This window comes from Jaculus jaculus, chromosome 2 (genome assembly GCF_020740685.1).
Source record: "Jaculus jaculus isolate mJacJac1 chromosome 2, mJacJac1.mat.Y.cur, whole genome shotgun sequence".
In the NCBI taxonomy this organism is placed as follows: Eukaryota; Metazoa; Chordata; class Mammalia; order Rodentia; family Dipodidae; genus Jaculus; species Jaculus jaculus.
The window spans coordinates 29,248,269-29,274,181 of NC_059103.1; the positions used below are offsets into that span (position 1 = coordinate 29,248,269).

General features: G+C 42.8%; 1 protein-coding gene across 5 annotated transcripts in view; it reads left to right on the plus strand.

Annotated features, from left to right (window-relative positions):
• Mtcl1 (microtubule crosslinking factor 1) overlaps positions 1-25,913 on the plus strand; it is a 138,133-nt gene that overhangs the window by 54,367 nt on the left and 57,853 nt on the right. For all 5 annotated transcript variants that reach the window (XM_045143903.1, XM_004662671.2, XM_045143904.1 and 2 more), the window contains exon 4: positions 23,002-23,061. In XM_045143903.1, coding sequence (XP_044999838.1) covers positions 23,002-23,061 — 60 coding nt within the window. The remainder of the gene's footprint in view (positions 1-23,001; positions 23,062-25,913) is intronic.

Sequence of the window (25,913 nt, forward strand, 5' to 3'; positions counted from 1 at the left end):
ATCAGTGGAATCTTTTTAAGCAAGTTGTTTTAACATTGTTTTTGTTTATTTTTATTTTTTTATTTGAGAGTGACAGTGAGAGAAACAGGCAGGTAGATAGAGAAAGAATGGGCACACCCAGGCCTCCAGCCACTGCAAACCAACTACAGATGCATGTGCCATCTGTGCATCTGGCTCACATGGGTCCTGGGGAATTGAGCCTCGAACCGAGGTCCTTAGGCTTCACAGGCAAGTGCTTCATCACTAAGCCATCTCTCCAGCCCTTAGTGGCATTTTTTTTTCAAGGTAGGGTCTCACTCTAGCTCAGGCTGACCTGGAATGGAGTCTCAGGGTGGCCTCAAACTCACGATCCTCCTACCTCTGCCTCCTGAGTGCTGGTATTAAAGGCGTGCGCCACCACACCCAGCTGCTCAGTGGCATTTTAAAAAGAGTATGTGGGTATCATAAGTATAGACTGATCACTCCTAATCCATAAATCCAAAATGCCCCCAGGGCTGGGGATATTGCTTAGTGGTTAAAGGTGCTACTTTGCAAAACTTATGGCCTGGGTTAGATTTCCCAGCACCCATGTTAAGTCAGATTCACAAAGTGGCAAATGTACCTGGAGTTCACTTGCAGTAGCCAGAGGCCCTGGTGTGCCAATTTTGCTCTCTTTCTGAGCACCCATATAAAACACCAAAACTGGAAAATTCCACACCATGCAACTTCTCTATGTTTTCCACAAAATTATTAGGAATACTGGATAAGCCTTGGGCTATGTGTGTAATGCATAAATGAACCTTGTGTTCAGATTTGGATCTCATCCCCAAGATATTTCATTATACACATGCAAATTTTCCAAAAGCTGAAGAAAAGATCCAAAATACTTCTGAACCCAAGCATTTTGAAGCAAGCTTCTCAGGCTCTGGGGGCCACTGGCCACCTCAGCATTCCTGTCTTGGGTCCAGACTTGCACCACCTTCTATATATAGTGGTTGGTGCTGTTTGTTTTATTGTTTCTTTAATACTTTATTTTACTTATTTATTAGAGACAGAAAGAGGAAGAGAAAGAGAGACAGGGAGGGAGAGAATGGGCATACCAGGGCTTCTAGCCACTTTCAAATAAACTCGAGATACACATGCCACCTTGTGCATCTGGCTTATGTGGCTACTGGGGAATCAAATCTGGGTCCTTAGGCTTTGCAGGCAAGCGCCTTAACCACTAAGCCATCTCTCCAGCCCTGTTTTATTATTTTACACTTTAGCTTCTGTGAAGGAAATTTTCATACTCCGAGGAGGATTAAGTATGAAGTCCTTCTCACCCCTGAGGATGTTAGGTCCCTATTAAAGCTAAAGACACCTGTTCTGGCTTCCAGGCAACCACCAGCAGAGTTGGTAGTGGTGAGTCACCTTCGAAAGAATGTTCCCATAGTAGATGATTAGAAAGTTCAGGTTAGAAATGAAAGTAGAAAAGGCTGGGGAGCAGGAGGCCGGAGGACAGGAAAAGCCTGAGTATTTGCTTTCCATGGGCCCTCATTCAGAAGCTGTAAGTCTGGGATCCACGGGGGGGGGGGGGGACGGAAGGGGGGACATAGAACAGGAAGGAGAAGTGTGCGCCTCTTCCTGAGCTGTGTTGCCTTCCAGAAGCACTCTTGCTGTGCATGTACCACTATGTACATGTAACCTCACATGAGAACTGGTGAACCAAACCAGGTCATTAGGCTTTGAAGGCAAGCTCCTTAACTAACATCTTTCCAGCCCAATACTATTTTTTTTTTTATTGTTGCCAATGTCAATAATAAAATATATTCATGACTTTGAAGTAGTTGAATATTTTTAAAAAACTGGCTTGTTCATTTTTAATTCATTAAGGATAAAAGCTGTTGGGCAAACTGCTCTTTTGGGGATATTGGTAATGATGCACACAGTTGATGGTTGGCACCCCTTCTTCTTAGCTTTAGGAATTCTGCCAGGTGTACCACTGTGAGAATTTTTTTTCTGCTTATCCAGCTGGCATGGCTCATTGTAGATTTTCTTGGTAGAAATTAATTTTCTGAGATGTTTTCTTCTGCTATAGATTACAGGGGCATCCTTTAACCCTGGTGGTTCCTTCATCCATGAGATTTGTGGTAATTGAAGATAATAGGTAATTTCAGATTTATTCATCTTATCTAGGATAAATTTTTTTTTTTTTTTTGCTTTTCATAGGACCTGGTAAATCTGTAAAAGCATGTTTTTTTTTTTTTAATTTTTATTTATTTATTTTGACAGTGACAGACAGAGAGAGAAAGAAGCAGAGACAGAAGAGAGAAAGAATGGGTGCACCAGGGCCTCTAGCCACTGCAAACGAACTCCAGACCTGTGCGCCCCCTTGTGCATCTGGCTAGTGTGGGTCCTGGGGAATCAGGCCTTGAACCAGGGTCCTTAGGCTTCACAGGCAAGCACCTAACCGCTAAGCCATCTCTTCAGCCCAGCGTGGTTGTTTATAAAGCTGTTATTATGGTCCTTTGTGCTGTTGAAGTGTTTCTGAGATATAGTCAGTGCTTATGACATATTTGAATGTTCTCACAGGTCTCAGAAACCAGGGACCTTTGGTGCGTTGAGTACTCCTGGTCTTGAGGTGTTTGTGATGAGACATTATTAGGTAATAGTGGCTTGAGGGAACAAAACTGTCTTTTGGCACATTGTGTTAGCACCTCGAGAAAACCAGGTTACAAAGTTTTCAGAGTAAGACTTGAGGGGAACTGAATATACCAACATTGTGGATTTCTCTAAAAACCTCTCCCTTTCACACTTTACTTACTGCAGTTGGTGCAATATGGGCGAAGTACCACCTTGGAAGTCAGTTCAACATGGTTATCACCAAGGAGAACAGAAAGTAAAAGGCTGACAAGGGGTGAGGACTGGGCTGTGGGGGAAGAGAGGCAGTTGTTACTGTTTTTAATCAGAATTTTTTTTTTTGTTTTGTTTTTTGAGGTAGGGTTTCACTGTAGCCCAGGCTGACCTGGAATTCACTATGTAGGCTCAGGGCAGCCTTGAACTCACAGTGATCTTCCTACCTCTGCCTCCTGAGTGCTGGGATTAAAGGTATGTGCCACCACGCCTGGCTTAATCAGAATAGTTTTTGAAGAATTTTGCCTCTGTACCTCAGTGTCTACAAGCTAATGTGTGTCCTTCTCAAGGCAGAAGCAACTTGTCAAGGGCTTTCAACCTCTTTATTGAGGATCAGTCCATTTGCCTATGCTGAGGTCCTAGCTGGGTTTTAGTCATATGACAGAGCCAATTTAAGGAGAAATTCACAAGGAATCCCACTGATTTCAGATGGTGCCAGAGCACTGGCTCTTTGAAGTTGAAGTGTTGCATAGAATTTCTTCCATACAGCTAGAGCTACACACTTTTCAACTTTTCTCTCCATACTTAATTCAGTGTGAGGCGGCTTGCCCCACAGGATTCTATGAGGCCCCGTTAACAGGGCAGTGAAAGAAGTTCTCATTTGTCACGAACAGCATGAAAATAGTCTCATGGGAAGAAAATACATTTCAAAAAGCAGAATGCCATAATGAGGCCCTTATTAAGGGTGAGCTGCCTTTCCAAGCTGGGGATCTTTGGAGAGGCGTGTGATTGGCATACATTTCTAGAAAGAAGTGCAATGGTCATGAGTGGCTGTTTTAAAAAGAGGTTTTCTGTTTCTACCAGTAACCCAGAAACATTCGATCTGGGGTCTATGGATGGAGCACCCAGTGTTTGAAGAAAGTCGAACACAACATGGATACAGAGGGATGATTGCGAGGAAGGTCACATGGTCTGGGATTCTGGGTTTCCAGAAGGGATCACACACGGTGTGTTCTGACAGGGACTTAGTGCTCTGGAGGGTGGGGCTGTTCCAGTCCAGCTACACTGTGAAGTGGGCCCAGCGGTTCCACACTTGCAGCATGGAGTCCTTTCTTCCATTCTAAAGCACAGATAATGTGAAATAGATCTATACAATGAGTGCTTATCTCCCAGTCTGTCCTCTTTGGAGTTCCTGAAATATCCAAGTCATAGCTTTATTCCTCATCCTATCCTCTTCTGGATCATGGGCTGGGCTGAACTCACATGTCCGTCTCTGTGGATCCAGAGTGTCATCAGTGTGGAAGTGACAATTCCTCAGTGCCTCAGGTCTGCTTTACATTGGTGCTCCTTCCTATGAGGGGCAGCATGGGGCTGTGGAGAGACTCTTCCCTCCAGGAAGGGACCAGGCCCAAATCCTGGCTGTGGAGTAGCAAGTCTTCTCAGACACACACGAAATAAGAATAATATTAACCTCCTGAGGTGTTAGGATGAGATGCTTTGACTAGAAAGTGGCTATAATGTAAACATGACAAGAGACAAAATGCAAGCCATGTGTTTACTGACTGACCTGCTATTCTGTGTAACAACCCTCTGGGGGATGTATCGTCATTCTGTCCCATTTGTCCTGATAGTCCACTAAAAAATAAATGTCCTCAGTCAATTCAGAGGCCCCAGGTAGATGGTTAGCTACTATAGATAGGAATATAGGGTAATGTTTTAAATTTTTTTCTTTTTTCATTTCCCTATTTTCTTACCTGTATTCTTTCCAACTTGCTTTCATTTTTTTTTCTCCCCATATTTCCAGGAAGCAGGTGTAGTGTGTTGGTGTGTGTACATAAAATAGCAATGTAAGGTACTATAGAAAGTCCTCCTATAAGTGTAGAACTTGTATTTTAATTAAGTGTTAAGACTTTATCACTTGAAGAATCAAAACTTCCACTCAGTATTTTCTGGTAAACTTTAGAAATACATTTTCACAAATGATTTAAGAGAAATAATTACAAATTACAAATACTTACAAAGTCATCATACACATAATAGTTGGTCAAAATACACTGGAAATGTCAGTAGAGGAAAAACTACCTTTAGAGGTATAAGAAAATAACATTTTTAGGGGACTGGGAAGGTCGTTCAGTGGGTAAAGTGCTGGTAGAAGCATGAGAGCCTGCGATCCAATCACCAGGGCCTGTAGGAAGAGTTGGCCGTGACAGCGTGCACTCACAATGGCAGTGCTGGGGAGGTAGAGACAGGAAGATTCGGTGCGCTCTGGGTTCATCTTGTCTCAATAATAAGATTGAGGAAGACACTCAACATTGACCTGTGCCCTCCACGTGTATGGGCACACATGTACACACACACTGTATATACTCAATGTACCCATACACATGTGAACGCACATACATACATGTATACCACACACACACATATATGTATACACACACACACACACACACACACACACACACACATGCAGATCAAAAGAAAGAAAATGAAAATTTACATGAAATTTAAAATTTTATCATAAATGTAAGGAGTAAAGTCCTTGGAGGAAAAAAACCTTGCGAAAGTTCTGTTTAAAAGCCACGTTCAAAAGGTTTATAAACAGTATGAGTCTGCCTGGATGTGTATTTTACAGATTAAAAACAGTGCTGGCTAATCGTAGCTTCTTGGCCATAAAAGGAGAGAAAGGAGAATGTATATTACTGCACAAATGGCAAGAGCAATAAATCATGGGGTTGCATAATGACACCCAAAAATATAAGCTATAAGTGTGGATATATGTGGATAGGGTGCATTTTAAGACTCTTAAAAGAGACTTTTCTGGATATAATTAATCTTTTTATTGTGGTAAATATACATCACACAGAAGTTGCCATTTTATCCATTTTAAGCATATAATTCAGTGCTATTACATTTGGTGTTAGGTAACCATTACCATTATTTTGCAAACTTTTTCATCATCCTACATAGATATTCTGTACCCATTAAGCAATAGCTTCCTATTGACCCTACCCATTGGCATTCAATGATACCCTTTCTTTTTCTGTCTCTATGAATTTGTTTATTCTATGTATCTTGTTTAAATGGAACCATATTGTACTTGTCCTGGTTTATTTTATAGTGTTTTCAAGGTTAAGCCCACATAGCAGAATTGTATCCTTATTTTCTGTCTAGTAAAATTGCATTGTAGGTCTGAGCCACATTTTGTTTATGCATTCATATTTTGACAGATAATTGGATTGTTCTCAGCATATAGCTGTTGTGGACAGTGTAGTTGTGAGCGTTGGTGTAATAGTATCTGTTTGAGCCCCTGTTGATCAGTGAGAGATGGTATAAGAACACACTGATGACCAGCAGGAATGAGTGCCTGGCATTGTGCCCCAAATCTCCCTAGGGAACACTGACAGGTGCTGTACAGCCAGAACATGCACCTCAGCTGGAGAAGTAGCCATTTTGCCATCATGTATGTGCCATTAAAAGTAGATGGAGAGATGGCTTAGCAGTTAAGGTGTTTGCCTGAGAAGTATAAGAACCTGGTTCAAATCTCCAGGCCCCACATAGCCAGACGCACAGTGATGCAAGTGTACAATGTGGCATGTGCACCACAAGAGGGCACCACAAGAGGGCACCACAAGAGGGCACACATATCTGGAGTTTGTTTACAGCCCTGGCACGCCCTTTCTCTCTCTCTCTGCCTCTTTCTCTCTCCAAAATAAAATAATAATACCATGGAAGTTTTTAATTATAAAAAATAAAATGAAATAAATGAATGATAAAAGTAGATGGAGATGTCACTATACTTCCCTACCTCCAGTGTTATTCAAGAGTCTGAGATGGCTTGAATAGAGCCACCCTGGAGAGGCACCAATGAAGCTCTCCAGAGAATAGTTCGGGTGTTCATCTTCTCCTTGCCGGTGAGAGAGGAAAAGGAAGATGAAAGGATAATGTGCCATGGCTGCCAGGTTGCACATGTGTATTGAAGAGACCGAGGAGTTGATGATGACCACAGAGGAAGGATATCCTTGAAGACAGAGAGGAGGCTGCCAGGGGCCATCAACAGGGACACAGTGCCTTCTTCTGGTTTGGCTTGTTCCAGTTTTTGTGCATTCTTTCTCCTCACTCGGTCAGTTTCATTTTGTTTTGGGGTTATCTAGAAAGTGCTCCTTACATTCTGTAGCCTGAAGCTACCTGCCAGCTGTGGGACTTCCTTGCTGGCGTGTTGACTCATGATGCCCTCCTCCCGAATACAGCCTCTCATCTCAGTCCTGAGGGCAGGAGGCCTACGGATAAGAGGTGCTGAGCAGACAGCTGTTCCTATCTGGCTTTCCATCGTCTGGAAGCAGACAGAACAGAAACTCAGAAATCATCAGGGGATTAGAAAGAAAAGGAGGAGGGAAAAAATGTCCAAGAAAGGAAGAGGGCTTTGGGAGGAGTCATCCTAGGGCAGGTAAGAGACAGACCGGCTGAAGCTGTCCCATGGGGCTACCCTCAGCACATGGAGGTCCGCCTTGTCATAAAAGCACAACAAAAAAACTCAATCTGAGTCTTTACTTACTTTTTTCTCCAAATGAAAGTTCATATAAGGAGAAAGTTTCATGTATTTGTACACATGGCTGACGCCAGGAGATTCTCAGCCCCTTTCATTCCACATGTGTGCCTGCGAGCTCGCTCTACAGACAAAGGCGAAGGCTGTTCTGAAAAGGGTTCTTAGTTTCTTTCCTCTTTATTTCCTGTCCATTTTTCCGTTAGTTCAACCAGTCTCTCTAGGCCTTATTATTCATTTTATTTAAACATGTTTGCAGAAAAGTCTTGTGGTCACAAAGAGGAAACTCTCCCTGTTGATAGCAAGAACCTCATACTAAGGAGATCACGTTAATTACTGTTTTTTTTTTTTTAATTTTTACTAGTGTATTGAATTAAAAAAGATTGAAGATTCCGCATTTTTAAAAGGCCCTTTTACAGAAAGTAGAATTTCTAATTAAGAGATTGGGAAATCAGTCTGCACAATTACTGTTTTTTTTTTTTTTTCCTAGTAGTTTAACACATCCCATAAATGGTGTGTGAGATCATTGTCACCATCGGACCTCAGTGTATTTAATGGCACTGTGGAAAATCAGGTCCACTTATTTCCTTGAATGATGGGAATAATGATTTCTTATTGTGTGAGAGAATTCTGTTGTTAAAATTTCTCCTATGAGTCAGTAACAGGCAATACTAGTAAGGCATTTTTTTCCTGATAGGCTTTGTAGGAGCTGTGATGTGGTGTTAGGGTTACAAATCAGAAACAGAAAATAATATTCAAAAACCACACAGTTAAAGAAGGTTTTGTTCCAAGCATACATTTCCCATGAAGAATGAAAAAGATTTTTTCCCCCTAAATACTGGTTTTCTCCTAGAGAGAAGTAAGCTAAAATGATTTATAATGGCTCTTTTGCGCTGTATTTCAAAACACAAAAATGGGCTGGAGTGATGGCTTAGTGGTTAATGTACAAAGGCTAAGGACCTGGGTTCAAGTTCCCTGAACCCACCTAAGCCAGATGCACATGGTGGTGCATTTGTCTGGAGTTGGTTTGCAGTGGTTAGAGGCCCTGGCACACCCATTCTTTCTTTCCCTCTCCCTCTCCTTTTCCCTCTTCCTGCAATAAATAAATAAAAATTAAAAAAAAACAAAGAGCACAAAATGTTAACAAAGAAAAGATTCACAATTGTTTGGCAGGCTAAGATTTGCTTTGTTTGGTTATTTACTAAATATACTACTTCATTTTGTCTTCATAAGATATTTTGGTGTTAAAGAGGTGGCTCAGACATTAAAGATGCTTGCTTGCAAAGCCTGACAGCCTAGGTTTAATTCCCCAGTACTCATTTAAAGTCAGCTGCACAAAGTGACGCATGCATATGGAATTCATTTGCAGTGGCAAGAGGCCCTGGCATGAGAGAACACATGTGCACATGTGCACCACCCACACACGCTCCATCTCTCTCAAATAAGTAGTTAAAAATAAAAGATAGCTACATATAAAATAGACAATACTTTTATTCCCAGTTGAAAGTAAGGAAATGGAGGCCCAAGGAACTAGTCAGAGGCTGCTTGCTGGGTGAGTGATATGTCTAGTCTAGACATAAACAAGAATCTAGTGTTGTGTTGATGGCGGTATTGTTTTGCTGTGTAGGCAATGGAACCCAGGGTCTGGCACATGGGAGGTAAGCATTCTGCCATTAAGCTGCATCCCAGCCCAAATCCCACATTCACATTCCACCTTTCTCTTTTATCCCATAGTGTACATACTTGCATATACCTGTTGGAAAGCTGAAAGCTTGGTGAAGGTGTTGGGCCAATTTTGGAATGTGGCTTCTCATTCAGTGCAAAAAATAAAAAAAACCCTATAATATGAATGTTCAAAGTTTTTTTTTCCCAAGTTATACCGTGAAAGTTTTCATAAACCACTTGAAATGACAAATTCAGTTCTGGGAGATCAGAGACAATAGAAAGAAGAAATAAAGTACCCAGGAAGAGTAAAAGCCAAGTAGTGGAGTAGTGGCATGTGACCAAGGTGTTGGTGCAAAGCCTGAGCTATGTGGCAAGCAGAGAAAGTGAGTTCATATTCAGTGATATATATGTTTTTTTTTTTTTAATTAATTTTAGCCAGGCATGGTGGCCCACACTTTTAATCCCAGCATTCGAAAGGCAGATGTAGGAGGATCACTTTGAGTTTGAGGCCACCCTGAGACTACATAATGAACTCCAGGCCAGCCTGAGCTAGAGTGAGACCTTACCTCAATAAACCCCTTTTATTTATTTGAGTGAGTGAGAGAGAGAGAGAGAGAAAGAAAGAGGCAATGCCAGGGTCTCTTGTCAGAAATTGAACCCTGGCTGGTAGACTTTGCAAGCAAGCAAAATCTTGCTTTGAGGCTGGACAGATGGCTTAGCCATTAAGGGCTTGCCTGTGAAGCCTAAGGACCCCGGTTGGAGGCTTGATTCCCCAGGACCCACGTTAGCCAGATGCACAAGGGGGCACACATCTGGAGTTCATTTGCAGTGGCTGGCGCTCCCATTCTCTTTCTCTTTCTGTCTGTCACTCAAATAAATAAATAAAAATGAACCAAAAAATTAAAAAAAAAATCTTGCTTTGACTGTTGAGCCATCTTCACAGCTCCCAGTGAGATTTTGAAGAAGCCTCATTCCAGGCATTTTCCTACCTGTGGGCCACTTAATTCTGCAAAGGACTCTTTGCACCCCGTCAGTGTTCTGCAGCATGTTCACAACACCCCCCCCCATACTGCAGCCGCTGTGCAGGTGAGAGGATCGATGTTCTCACAGAGGCCCCTGTGGGGCTGGAGCTGCGATGCTGACTCTCACACTGCCTCTGGCCAGCAGTGGAAGGGGGTGGAGGTGCCGGGAGAAAGATGGAAATGAGGTGTGACTGCAATAAAGATACATGCTGTGCTCTGTCCACCCAGGGGAGAAATGACTGATTAAACAGACTACTGACTGGCAAAGGAAAGACACTTGGGTGCCAAAGTGATTCAGAGACAGCTATGATGTAGTCAAAAAGAATACATGCCAAAGTAAGGCTCAAGCCCCTCCAGCACTTCCTTGGAGAAGGTGTTTAAGCACCATGAGCTTTAGTTTATGAGGGAAGGGTCATGGTTCCCCTTGCCTATCCTTGGATGGATTGGTGAACCAAGGGGCACAAAGAGTGGGATAAACTAATGGTAAGGCATGATGTGCCTGTGGTTTACCCCTCCCCCAAGGGCCTAGGGTACATGTTTTTGTCCTTGGCCAGGCCATAGCCCATAGGTAAGCATGCGGACTAGCCAGAGATGGTTTGTCCTGTCCCTGCCGACAGCCATATCAACTACAGCAGACAAAGAAGCAGGATAAACCTTCAGGCTGATGGGACTTCCTTTCTATCAGTGCAAGAGCCTTTGGAATCCAGCCTGATCTCCCTGACGGATTTACATGCAGCCGCAGGATGAGCCACCCAAGTGAAAGGCTGCTGGAGTTTCCATGGTGAGCATTCTAGCCCTTCCATGCTCCCACAGGGTCTTCAGGCATTGATAACCTGCAGATGAAGCTGCTTCTGGATTTGCTATCATTTAGAAGCTCAAAAATATGGCTGAGGGTTGGAGAGATGGCTTAGCGGTTAAGGCACTTGCCTACAAAGCCAAAGGGCCCAGGTTCGATTCCCCAGGACCCATGTAAACCAGATGCACAAGGTGGCACATGACTCTGGAGTCTGTTTGCAGAGGCTGGAGTCCCTGGCATGCCCATTCTTTCTCTGTCTGTCTCTGTAGATCTACCTCTTTCTTAAATAAATAAATAAAACTAAGAAAAATGTGGCTGATACAGAGATCAGATTCTGCAGCTGAGTAAGATGCATGTTAGGGGAGCTCTTCAGCCCAGCTTTGCAGCAGGGTATGCACCAACTGAGGCTTGAGGAGGTCCCCTTCTGCCCCCCACCCTGCCATCCATGTGGTTTCTGTCTTGTGAGCCAGCCTACCTGGCTCCATCCATGCCAGTTTTCAGAGCTCACTCCTGTCAGACTGCTAGAGTAACAGTGCTTTGTAGCCCCTTTTCTGTGGTCACCATCTGTGCCAGAGGCTGGTGGGTCCCCAAGAGAGGCCTTGTATGTGATGGTGGCTCAAACCATGGCTCTTAGTCTTAGCTGTGGAGGGTTTGCATTGGAAGCACTTGATCTGGCTTCATCCTGCTTTGAAATGTCGTGTGCAGTGTTCTGTCTCATAAGCATAAAACACCAGCAGAAATGTTCGTGGTTTGGGTGTCAACCTGCTTAGCCTGCACATTCACTTAACGATCACCGCACACAGCACCGGAGACCATAAAACTGCCTTATTTGATTTTTACCAGATGAAACTAGAGTTGTTTGTGTTCACCCGTAGAATGCTGCTCCCAGCCACATATCTGTCCTGGCTGCCTTCCTCAGCAAGGCCATGGCAGGACAGATCTCAGGGCAAGCAGGTGCCAGCCTGGGGAGCCCCTCCCTTTGTTCTGTGCCTATCCTTCACCCCAGGGAGCGTATTGTTCTGTAAGTTCTTCTGCTCCCAGCTTACTCAACAGTTTATTTCCAGCTGGAAGAGCAGAGCTGTCTTGCCCCTCTCACAGCATCAGAGAAGCACCGTGGCCTGTAGGGGCTTCTCATGCTGTTGGAGCAGGTAGCATCCTGTCCCTGCCCTGCAGCTCAATTTCTAATTAAATCACTTGCAATCCCATGGAGGCTAGTGGAGAACACACACACACACACACACACACACACACACACACACACAGAACGAGCGAGCGAGCGAGCTTAGGCTCCTTCAGATTCATAAACCTATGAGGCAATCCTTTCCTCATCTGCCATTTATATCACTTAGGGTACACCTTCACAGATGCTTGGAAAGAGGGACTCGTGCAGCCACTGCCTGGATCTGAGAAGTACTGGAGATCTGCCCGTGGAGCTGGAATGGCTTTTCTGCACAATGCTAGCCAGGCATGCACTTGATATTGCTGAGCAGTGTGTTGTGTGATTAATGGAGCCAAGCTGAGGCTCCAGTTAACAAGGCTCTTAGGCAGATGCAGGTCAGTAAGTCAGATGGGTATCATCAGGCCTTGTCTTGTAGACGAGCCTCCAGTTAGGAAAAGCCCACAGCTTGGGAAGGCAACTAGAGGGAAACGTCTGGTGTGCTGGCCCCAAGAAGCCTCGTTGCAAACATCACAAAGATGTACGTGAGGATCCCTGGCCACACAGAGCTAATCCTGCCTGGGGTTAATCCTCTCATTTAATTTCCTGTTTATCTATGATGCATGTGGCTCAGGGCCCATCAGTCTTGCCCATCACAGCCAGGTGAAGCGTGATGAAGGCTTAATGTGGATGTTGGAGGTTTGCTTTAAAAAAAAAAAAAACAACATCAGACTGGGGAGATGGGCTAGGGGGTAAATGCACTTGCTGTGCAAGTGTGCTGATCTGAGTTCAGGTCCCCAGAATTCATATAAGGCGTGAGTGTCTGTAAGTCCAGCATTCCTACTAGGAGATGGGAGATGGGGACCGAAGCCCCCAGAAGCTCATGGCCAGCTAGACTGGTCTCAAACAAAATGGACAGGGCGGACCAGCATCCGAAGTTGTCCTCTGACCGCCACACATGTGCTGTGACATTCATGTACCCACATTCATCTACACATAAATACCCCCCCACACACTAAAAAAAAACCCAAAAAACAGATAACATTTTTTTCTGATTTTAAACAATCATGTAGATGGTTCCTGACTTAGCTTTACGATGGTGCGAGAAATAACACACATAAGGTAGAAACTGAGTTGGAATTATGAACTTTGATCTTTTCTATAACTAGTGATCTTTGATATTTCTGTATTCTTCTCTCTTGCGGTGCTGGGGAGCAGCAGTGAGCCGCGGCTCCCAGTCAGCCAGGCACGAGGGAAGCGCTAGCTCCCTGCAGTGTGCTGTGTCCCTCGGCTACAATGCTTGGTAAATACAGCGTGCTCAGTTAATTTTCACTTGATATTTTCAATTTGTAGTGGGCCTATCAGCTCCTAACTCCATGATGTGTCAAAGAACATCTGTTCACCCTGACTCTTTGGTAGAATTAAGAAAATATATATATAAAGAGAAACAGTCACCCATCAATATGTGAAGTTTTATGTGTACAATAGTAGAGTCTGTTATTTAGAATGATGCCTAAAGTCAAATTAAAGGGTCTATAGGATGTGATGGTAGAGTATTGTAAAACACCATCAAGTGTAACTCAGAACTTCTTCATATCTATTTTGTTTGAAAGTTAAATCAAAGGACCAAAAACTTTTTCACATCATATATATCTGAAAGAAATACTGGTGGATTTTCTCTGGAAATAAACACTAACATATATATATGAAATATAAATAACATATAAATATATAAAATAGAAATAAAATATGTACAATTATGTAATATATATAAATTATGTTATATATTAATATGTAATTTTACAGCAGTTCTGCTTTGTTCCTCAAAATATTTCTCTTTGATATTAGTTTATTAGATTCACAACTAATTTGCCTATCTTTTGACTGGTATCTTTCCCTGTAGTAGATCAGAGGAAGGACAGATTGTTTTTAGTTCTGTTTTCTTGGGACAAGGTTTTTCTATGTAGCCCGGGATGGCCTGTGAGTAGAGTTCTTCCTCAGCCTCCTGAGTGCTGTGAATACAGGCATGCACCACACCCAGCTCCCAGAGACATAGTATTAGTATTATTTGCTTGTGTGCATTTGGTGTGTGGTGAGTGTGGTGCACGTGCCCGTGGTGGAGCCCCGCAAGCGCACCTGTGACTGAGGGCTGGGCCCTTGCCCGCAGCGGTCAGAGCAGAAGGTTGTGTGTCCCACTCCACCACTCTCCCACCTGTTCTCATTCTGAGTTGGAGTCTCATACTGGTATAGGAGCTTGCTGTGGTGTTCTGTTTTATTTTTAATTTTTAATTAATTATTTATTTATTTATTTTATTTATTTTTAATTTTTTATTTTTAGTTTTATTTTTTAAATATATTTTATGTCTTTATTTGAGAGACAAAAAGAGGGAGAGGGAGAGACAGAGAGAGAGAGAGAGAATGAATGAGCATGCCAGGGTCTCCATCCACTGCAAATTCCAGGTGCATGTGCCCCCTTGTGCATCTGGCTTACATGGGTCTTGGACAGTCGAACTGGGATCCTTTGGCTTTGCAGGCAAATGCCATAACCACTAAGCCATTTCTCCACCCTGTTTTGTTTTTGCAAGCCCTGGTCTCTGCTCCCTTTTGGGACTGGTGTTATAGGCACACACAGCCAAACCCAGCTGTATGTAGGATCTAGAGATTAAAACTCAGTGGTCTCAGATCCTCAGGCTTGCATAAGAAGAACACTTAACTTTTGGGCCCATCTCTCTGGTCCCAGCTTATTATACTTTTAACTTCTTATTGGCAACCTCTATACATATAGACAATACTCCAGATTATGTTTTTAAAAAGACACAGCCTTATCTTTAGTTCTGACAGGTAAAATGTCATGTGTCTCTATGGATCCTCAACCCTTATGACTGCAAGGGCCACTCATCAGTCCCCTTGCTAAAGGAGTCATTCTGGCTCTGAAATGCACATTCTGAGTTGATATTTGATCTAATATTGGGTAATGTTGTTGATGTCCACATCTATGTGTGCACATTCAGGGTTAGGTGAAAGAAACTTTGTTTTACATGAATTGTCATTATTGTTTTTTGAGGTAGGGTCTCACTCTAGCCCAGGTTGACTTGGACTTCACTATGTACTCTCAGTGTGGTCTTGAACTCACAGCAATCCTACTATCTCTGCCTCCCAAGTGTTGAGATTAAAGGTATGCACCACCATGCCTGGCTCATTATTGTTTTACAATAGCCATAACTTCTAGTTTTTTCTTTATGTATATTGTAATTCAGTGTTACTACCCTCTGTGTAGTTATTTTATAATATTTGATAGTACATTTCCGAGCAATTTTCTCATAAATGGATTTCAAGGTACATATCTATAGGGTTTGAAATGAATCCACCAACCAGTTCACAGGGCAAAGCAAATACGGTCCTGTTCCCCAAGTCTGCACATTCTATGACCTGTCACATCTACCACTGAGTCCCCAGGATGAAAGTGGCATTGAATGAGTTGGGTGTGCTACGTGCCTGTGTCCATTCCTGTGGGCCTTGGGGCCTAGACTGTGTGGCTTGCTGGCTAGGCTGTTGTCCTTGTCACCTTTCACTTCCTTAGGTTTTGACCAGTGGGAGCCAGAAACAAGTACTGACTTTTTAAAAAATTGTATTTTTCACCAAAGTGCCCCAGTATAATTTTCCCTATTGATTTTAGGGTATTTTTGCCTACTGATCATAGTTTTTTGTCTTGCTTTTTTTTTTTTCTTTTCAATTTTTTCTTTTTTTATTAACAACTTCCATGATTTGTCTTACTTTTCCAAATAAGGATTTCTGCTGTCTGCAGCTCAGGTCAGCGTGCCAGCAAATATGACTCCTTCACCATGTATGAGGTATCTCATGAGCATGGCAGTTTGCAACCATGCTTATAATAGTTCTTTGGGCTTGTTTACTAAAGAAAACCAGAGATTTTGTTTTGTGGGGTGAGGTGAGAAAATTCAGCAATTTGGGGCTGAAAAATCCAGAGAAAATGAAATGTGAAAACAGCTCAAATTTGGGAGATTAAATTGTGTGAGCCCTGGAGGCGAGGATTATGACTGAGAAAGCAGACTGGGAGGGAGCCTCAGGCTGCTGTCCTGTCTCCAAGTTTGAAGAGCTCTCAGAGTTGCCTGACTACTGACTGTGCTCCTGTTTTCTTGTCTATTAATCAGTGAGAATAACGTCACAGGACTTCAGCAATTCATTACTGTCTCAGCTTGGGCTCTTCACAATAATACTATAGGCTAGATAACAATCACATCTTAAACCATGCATCACAACCCCATATGGGTAAGGGTGGGGTTTGAGAAAAGTTTGACAATGGTAAAAGATTTCTGAAATCTCAACCACTAAAAATTAGTTTAAAAATCAAATACCTAGTGAGTCAAGGTGTTTCCATCAGCACCTGCCTATGTAGCAAGTTACTTCACGATAGCCTTGGATCTGAGCATATGATATACGTGCACTTTATGTTGTGATTACCGTCACACCACAGTACCACCAAACCCTACCTGAAATGCCTTGGCTCAAATTTGAGACTGTTATATGTTATGAATTGCAGGTGTTTTTTTTTTTTTATTGTACATACAATGTTTCTGTTCTTCTAGAAACATAATGGCATGGTTATGGGAAACAGACTTTTAATATTCCTTAGCATAGCCGGGCGTGGTGGCACACGCCTTTAATCCAAGCACTTGGGAGGCAGAGGTAGGAGGATCGCCATAAGTTCGAGGCCACCCTGAGGCACCATAGTGAATTCCAGGTCAGCCTGGGCTAGAGTGAGACCCTACCTTGAAAAAAAAACCAAAAAAAAAAAAAAAAGTAAACAAATATTCCTTAGCATATAAATATCAAATTAGTATCTCTTTGGATTATATTATATTAAAATGTTTGATTTTTAAATATTGTTGGTTGATTTGATGACTTGAGTATCCTAAAAAAAATCATTAAATGAATTTTGCCTGTGGCTTAGATAGAATTTCTAGGAACATTATGAAATGTCTCTAAATATACTAAATCCATTGTGTGCTATGTATTTATGCACAGTGGTATTCTCAGCACTGACAATAACTCAAAGTATTGATCAATTATGAAAAACAATGAAGATGTTCTCTTTCTTGAGATGCCAAATTTTCAACCATGGTGTAATTCATTATGTAAAATTATACAAGCTCATTCATCTCATTAATATGCAAGTGTGCTTTTGTCTTTAATTGGTAATGAAATTACATACATACCAAATAATTGTTTGAAAATAAATTTCGTTGTGTTTTATTATAAGCCATTGTTTGATTAAGAAACTTATTCTATATACCTATATACCAAGGGTTACATAAAAATTTCTCAGGTGAAATAGGGTCACAAACAGAAAAGTTCAAGAAGCTCTGCCTTAAATAACAGATGGTTATTTCTCATATGTGTGAAGACTGTGAGGTCCCAGATCTGAGTGTCAGTGTGACTGGGCTCTCCTGAGGGTTCCTTCAGGGTTTGAGGACAGCCACCTTCTCAGGGAACAGAGGAGACACAGATGTCTGTCCTTCTGACAGGTCACTAATCCCATCATGGTGGCTCCACCTTCAGCACCTCATCCAGACCTAATTATCTCCTAAAGGTCTCCCCTGCTAACACCATCACACTGTGTCATAGCGACTTCAACCACATATGAATTGTGAAGAGATAAACTGTGGTGATTTGAATGTAAAATGTCCCCCATAGCCTCAAGTGTTCCTGATTAAGCTTCCTACTTAGTCCCCAGCTGGTGGAGCCTTTGGAAGGTAGAACCTTGCTGGAGGTCATGTGAACCTTGAGGTCCAGCCTACTGAGTACTTAGAGCTAGTCCCCTCAGGCTGCTCTCTCACTCAATCACTCTCTCTCTTTTTCTCTGATATTATCTGTGAATTGGTGGTCATGATTTCTATACCATGATGAAGCTTACCCCTGAAATAAACTCTTTCCTCCTATAAGCTGTTTCTGATCAGGTATTTTGTCCCAGCAACAAGAACATAACTGCTCCATATAGTCCATAAGAGATATGTAAGGAAGGAGTTTAATTTGGTGTTTGGCAAGTGCCTACCAAATGGTGGTTGATAATAATCATTCTCCTTTTTAAATATTTTCAAATATATTATTTGTTTATTTATTTGCAAGCAGAGAGAGATAGAGAGAAGAGAGACAGACAGAGAGAATGGGCTCAGCCTTCAGCCGCTGTAAACAAACTCTAGACACATGCACCATTTTGTGCATGTAGTTTTACATGGGTACTGGGGAATCAAACCCTGGTTGTTAGGCTTTGCAGGCAAGTGCCTTAACTGCTGAGTCATCTCTCCAGCCCTCTTTATTAATATTAAAAAATATTTTTATTTATTTATTTTTCAGGAGAGAGATTAAGAGAGAATGGGTACACCTGGGCCTCTTGCCACTGAAGACAAACTCTAGATGCATGTACCACTTTGTGAATCTGGCTTTACGTGGGTACTAGGGAATCGAACCTGGGCCATCAAGCTTTCACTGCTGAGCCATCACTCTAGTCCCAATAATGTTCTATTGCCCAGACCTACTAAAAAGTGTGCCTTGGTTCCTACAGTGTAACTGTGGTCCTGGGAACCTTATAAGGTTAGGTGAGGAAGAAGAAATGGTAGATTAGCTTTTAGCCAGAGCCAGTGCTTCTCATCCCACTGGAATGAGAGCTTTAATATAGCTAATAGAATTTTGTAACAGTGCCCCTAAAAGTAGCAAACACACCTATCACCTTTGTTTGCTCATTCTGATGTTGTTCCTGTGTGTGTCAAAACAAAGCAACAAAAAAATTCTAAATAATCATAATCTGTAAGGTACACCATCAGTATACCTTTATCCCTGCTTTCCCACACTGACTCATATTTCACAGTGTTCTAATTTTCATTTGCTTTCTCCTAATGCTACATTTTAAGCTTAAAGTCTATCTCTGAAAGGCTTTGACAATGGAATTCATCAGTTTCTCTGAAACTACTTGGAAGAAATTGTTTTAGCCTAAGAAGGATTACCATGAAAGTAGAAATAATTGCCTGACAGCATATTTTATTGAATCCTATTCAATCCTCAGACAATGCACTGGCCTTACATGGAATCAATTTGGATCCACAAATTTTATTATTATTATTTTTTGTCTACCTCAACATGAATGGAAAGTTGATTTGCTGGCATTGACCAGACTGAAATGAAAGTGTAGAAATACTCAATGAGGCGAGTCTTCTGTCTGACTTTCACGTATTTGATTATCTCCTTTTACCCTTTGATTTTACTGTTCTTAGAAGAGACACTCCTGGATTCCAGAGTCGTGCAAAGGAGTAAACTGGGGATGAATAATGTCACACACATTGTCCTCCCCCAAGACCCATGGCTGCTTGCTTGTCTCTTGGCCAAGAGGCCATACTCCTGGAGACTTTCAATACTGTGGGGTACCTGGCCGGTTTCCTCAACATGCAGAGGACTTCCGGGTCTTTTCAGCTAACCACAGACATATAGGTTGTACTTGAAGCGCCAGACTCGTAAAACCGTGTCACCTGTGGGAGGATATCCACGACTGAGCGCAGCGTCTGCTCCTACAAAGATCAACCACTCCTTAAAGGCAGGGGAAAGGAGAAAACTTCGACAAACCTACTTACTGCAGGAGGGAAATTTTCACTTTAAGACAGGCTTCATTTTTCCTGTTTGCAGGATACTGTTTCTCTTTGTACTTTGGCTCTGTATTTAGCAGAGAGACAAAAGGAAATAGAACTGATTGTGCAGCTGACATTAGGGAAAGCCTTCACTCCCCCTTGGCTAACCAAGGAGTGCCTTCAGGCCAGGTGCCTCATGCTGGTTCCATACTCAGTCTTTATATCTTTGCTGGCCTTCTCATTTAATTGTTTTCTTCCCTAGGTCTGTAGCCTCCTAGGGGCTAAGGGGCAGTTAGACTTGTTATTTTTTTTAAACCTAAAATCTTCCCCGCCCCCAATAAAGGCAAGACCTGACATTCTGAGAATGAGGCACTTAATTGGTATGGTACCGAGTTAATGAACTGAGCCTTTTAAAATAATGTACTTAATGAGCATAGGAGCCTCCCTTCCAAACCGTGGTCATGTTGGGTGGCTGCAGAGACAGCATGACGCCTCACCACTGGAGCCGAGCCAGAGCGGGAGGAGGGGGCACGGGGAGAATCTGATGGGCATGGGTGTCCAGATGCTGGTCAGCAGGGATCCACCTCCCCACTTGCTTATTCCCAGCTCTTCTCAGGGTTCACTTCATCTCCTCTGACCTTGAGGCTCCAGATCCCTTCTTATTCCTCTTCCTCCAGTCCATTCTTGTCCTCTCTTAGAGGGAACAGTCCCAACTTCTGGTTTGTTGATTTCAGGCATCTCTTGGTCTTTTTATTCATACTTATGTTTGCATTTCAAACATACATGCAATTTCTTGCTTACAGCCGACAAGGGTCACCTGGAATGTCATGGCACGGCTGTGGATGTGGTGCAGTCACTGGGGTTCTGCATCCACACGGTCTGCTAACCATGAATGGAAAGTATTTGGAAACAGTTATCTGTACAGAACACATACAGGCTTATTTTAAAAAATATTTTTATTTATTTATTCAAGGGATAGAGAGAGGAAGAGTCTAAGTGGGGAGAAAAAAGGGAGGGAGAAAGAGAATGGGTGTACCAGGGCTGCCCTGCCACTGCAAACGAACTCCAGATGCATGCACCATTTTGTGCATCTAGCTTTAAGTGGGTACTGAGGAATTGAACCTGGGTCAATAGGCTTTGCAGGCAAGTGCCTTAACACTGGGCCATATCCCTAGACCCAGACTTTACTTTATTGTTGTGACCACCTACACAACATAGCACAATAACTATGTGCATAGTTTACATTATATTAAACATGATAAGTAATCTAGAGGTGATTTAAAGTGTATGGGAGGATATGCTTGAATTATACTCAAGTACTACATTATTTTAGATTAGGAATTTGAGCATGGGAGAAGTATAGTTTAGGTGGCTGAAAACAGTCCTATACAGAGACTCAAAAATGGTTTTGTGGGAAAGGAGGCAGTGATGCAGCCCACTGAAGGACACAGCCAAAATCATTTAGAAAGAAGACATTCTGAAGTCTGTAAGGTCTTTAAGATGCTGGTTTCATAATGATTTGGAGTAAGGTTTTCAAGAACATCACAACCTAGAGTTTGTATTTTAGAAACAAGAGCCACCATATTTTCCTATTTCTACCACTTCTTTTTCTTTTTTCTTTTTTTTTAATTTTTAAAGGTAGGTCTTACCCTAGTCCAGGCTGATTTGGGACCCACTCTATAGCCCCAAGCTGGCACTGAACTCACAGTAATCCTCCTACCTCTGCCTCCTGAGTGCTGGGATTAAAGGCATGTGCCACCACACCTGGCTCTTTCTACCACTTTTTAATTTGGCCCCTCAGGGAACACCAATTAATTTTGATTATAGCCCAGTCCAAACATAATTAGGAAATAAGCCAATTCCAAAAGTATATTTATCTGTTTCTGAAACTTCCAGTTTGTCCTCATAAAGAATCAAAGCCACCCTCCTTTTCCATCCCATTCAGTAATTGAAAACTACATCCCCAAATACACTAATTAGAATATGAAGCTTCTTAGTAATCAAAGTCCTCACCAAGCATTCATCCTCATTTAAATGTTGACTCTGGGGGCTGGAGAGATTGCTTAGTGGGCAAAGGCACTTGTTTATAAAGCTTGACAATCCAGGTTCAATTCCCCAGTACCCATGTAAAGCCAGATGCACAAAGTAACACATGCACCTGGAGTTTGTGGTGGCATGAGGCCCTGGAGCACCCATGCTCACTCTCTGTTCCTCTCTCAGATAAACAAATAAAATGTGTTAAAAATTTTGAAAATGGGGGCTGGAGAGATGGCTTAGAGGATAAGGCACTTGCCAGAAAATCTAAAGGATCCAGGTTCAATTCCCCAGTACCCACATAAAGCCAAATGCAAAAGATGGCATAGGTGTCTGGAGGTCATTTGAAGTAGGTACAGGCCCTGGCAAACCCATTTTTTCTCTCTCTCTCTATTTGTCTTTCTCTCTCTCTAATAGATAAATAAAATATCTCAACTTTTTTAAAAATTAAAAAATTGGGTGGGAGAGATGGCTTAGTGGTTAAGGCATTTCCCTGCAAAGACAAAGGACCTTGGTTTGATTCCCTAGGACCCATGCAAGCCAGATGCACAAGGTGGCACATGCATCTGGAGTTTATTTACAGTGGCTGGAGGTCCTGGTGTGCCCATTCTCTCTCTTTTAACTAAATACATTTTTTTAAAGTTAAAAAATAAAAAAAATTGTTTCTGAATTGTTTCTTAAGTCTTGCTGTGGAATCAAAAATATTACAACCTGAGGTTGCCCATACTCTGGAAAAATAACCCGTAACCTATACACATGTAAGCAACCTTAATTAAACTCAGTGGGCCCTCATCTCCCCCACCAGACATGAAAGTAGGAAAGGGTCTAGTTGGAAAGAAAAAGAGGTTCAATGGGAATAGAAGAGGGATAAAAGAGATAATAGGGGATAAATATTATCAAAATACATTATATAAACTTATGCACTTGTCAAAAATATATATAAAATGTAAAGGAAAGGTTTGAAGATCAATAAACAAAAACAAAAACAAAAAAAATAATGGAGAGATGTCATAGTGGTTAAGGCACTTGCCTATGAAGCCTAAGGACCCCAGGCTCAATTCTCTAGATTCCATATAACCCAGATGCACATGGTGGCACATGGGTCTGAAGTTCATTTGCAGTGGGTAGAGGCCCTGTGTACCCATTCTCTCTCTCTCTCTCCCCCTCTCTCTGTCTCTAATAAATAAATACAAATAAATTTATTTTTCCAAAAAATAAAAAAAGAATATTGCACGTGTGTGTGTGTGTGTGTGTGTGTGTGTGTGTCCACCAGTAGGGACAAGTGCCAGCTGTCTTATGTGACACCTTCAGTAACAAAATGTCACTTGGATCTGTTGCAGAGTTCACTAAAGAGGAGAGGCAGCCGGGAAATGTACAAGGAGAAGAAAACGATGAATCAGGTAAGTTGAGGTTTTTACTCTGAGGTTATACCCTTCAACAGGGAAGCTACTCCATTTTGATCTTTCTTAAAAATGATTAATTTTGCCCTTAAAATGTTAAAGAAGCATCATCTGTCAAAAACATGTGAGTTCACTGAAACCCTGGGGTGGGCGCTTTCTGACTGAAGCTGAACCCCTTCCTTTTGTTTCTGTTGCTGGGGATAAGCCTCAGGTTACTTTGGGAAAGGAAACAAAGAGGCCTCGTGTGACACCTAATTAGGTGTAGCCCAGGGGTCTGGCAGTCCACTGAGCTGCCAGGACGCGTTCTGAACTTCAGAGTTGTTCACACGGTAAAATAACACAGCCATCGGGTGGTCGGATCTTTCACATGCCACTGTTTGGTGAGTGCACGTGTGTTAAATGTGTAGCTGAATAACACCTTAAATTGTCCTGCTGGAAAGAAAAATATTCTAGCTGGGAAAACAACAAAAGCTTATCTCTTCTTTCCTTACATATTGGGTATGTGCTCTTCCCAGCTTTCTTAGTTTCTCTGAAAAGTTGTTTTTCTGGATTCCTTTCCTCTTAAAATTGCTGTATTAGATGTTGGAGAGAACAAAGGTGTTATTGGAATATCAGCTCACCAGACTGTTAAGAGCAAGTAGTAATTGGAGAGGTGCCATGGGTCAGGGGCACTAAGAGGGCCTAAGGGCCTGGTGCTGTCCTGTCTGTGGAAACTCCCTTCTTCAAGGTTCCCCTGGATCCTGTACGGTCCAAACTCACGGGGCACCAGATTGTTATTTGAGGAGGGCCCAGCCACGTGAGCCTACCCAACGCTCACCTTTCTCCTCCACCCTCTCTAGTCCCCCCACATCTCACATTGGAATCCACTCATCACAGGGAAATTAAAGACACTGATTGCTGTCCACATGTAGCCTCCTGGGTTTAGACTGTTTCTAGTTTTCCTGCCTATTGACTAGCAAATAGGCCCTCTCTCAAAGGGCAGTTTCGGAATGCTGGGGAGGGCGACGGTAAACACACTGGCATGGGAGCTGCTGCTCCTTCCAGCACCCTCAGCGCCCCGAGGATGTGTGGAGTTGCCCCAGTTGGTCTGTGGGACAATTGAGAAAGGAGTTTCTGTTTAGCAGAACGGTGGAGTGGATCGTCTCGGGAACTACAGGTCGGCCACCAAAACCCAAAGGAAGCTGGCGCCATGGCGCAAGGTAGGCACATGAGCAGTTGGCCACTGGGGTGCTGGCTAGACAGCAAACTTGCAAGCCAAAGAATATATAACCAATGGCGGCGATATATTTCTGTTGCTTGACAAGGCCTTTCTGGCTGGTGGTGACGGTGCTGGATCCTGTATGTCTGACTCCATGCCATGCTTGCCTTCTCTGCCTATAGCAGGAATAGTTTTCTGTGGAAAGGTAGACATGACCTCGTGCTTTCATCTTGCGTTCCTGGAACTATCTGAGGGGCGCTTGAAACCCCAGCTCAATATCCCCAACCGTAGGATTTGACCTAGACCCCTCTCCTAAAGTCTTGGCAGAGTTTTCAAAAGTCTAGTTGTAAGATTAAATGAGTATCCAGCTGCTAGCTGTGTGAGCTGCAGTTGTGATTCATCACTGATGATGGAACAGGCTGAGCTTAGCGTACCTGGGGAGCTCGGACCCCTTTCCTGCACATGGATTCCACAGGACAGTGGGCCCTGCTCCAGCTACAGCGATCTCAGGGAGGGAAGCTCACCTCTCACTTCCTTCATTTCCCAGATTTCAAGGTTGCCTCCAACTGCTCTAGTCCCAGTGGCAGGCCTCGTCGTGTGTGCATGGGCGTTTGTAGAAATAACAGCATGCTTTATCATGTGTTGACATGCCTGCTATGTATATAGTTTCTTTCTTTAAGGAACAAGAAGACTGTGTGAGCAATTATCAACCCTTGGGTCACTTCAGCTTGGATACTCTCTAGGTCATGTAGTAGAATCTTGCCTGCCTCCACTGACCTGGGGGAGATGGAGATACTGATGCTGCCGAGTGGTACATTCATTGGGGATGGCAGACAGAGGGCAGTGCCAGGTTTAATTCAAGGTGACTGCAGGGCTCCAGCATCTTTTGGAACCCTTTTCAGACATCCTCCCTCTCCAGTTGCTCAGTGCACCTCCATTAGGAGACCCCAGGAGAGATTGCCTGAGAATCCCTATCTGGAATCCTGTTTTCAGACCAAAGCTTCCAGAGCCCAGTAGGACCCTTTCTGACATTCTTCCATGTTAAGGTCTCACGTGGGTCACAAGAAATGCGCAGAGGGGGTAAAATACTTACCACTTTCTCCTTCAATATTAATTTCACCTCAACCCAAAAAGCAAGTTGATTTCAGGGTACTGGCAATGGTCATTTGTTACTTAATGTCCACTTAGCTATGCCTATCTCAAAGAGCTTTATAATGACCTTATGGTTCAGGAAGGATCCTAGCAGAGACAGAAGATGACAAGTTTTTCAAAGACCCTGCAGGTTGCCCCTGCCCCCAATTTCTCGATAAGTATGGGAGCAGAGCTGAGACCCCAGGCTCAGGGTTTAACCTAAAGTCACAGGACAGCAGTGGGAGTGCCATTACTTATAAGGGCACACCAAGAGCTCCAAGGTGTGCCCTGCATGTCATGCCAACTGCAGCTGGGTTGTATGTGGGTTTCTCCTGAGTCTTTCTTGTCAAAACTCATTTTTCCACCTTCCATGAGTTTGTAATGAGGAGGGAGTGGTCAAGGAGGAGCAAGGAGGAAAGGTGGAGGCACTAAGGCATGGGTTTTTTTGTTTTGTTTTGTTTCTACCTGATAGCTGTATGTTTCTAGTGTGTGGCAGAGAATAGCTGTGGTTCTCTGAGCATGA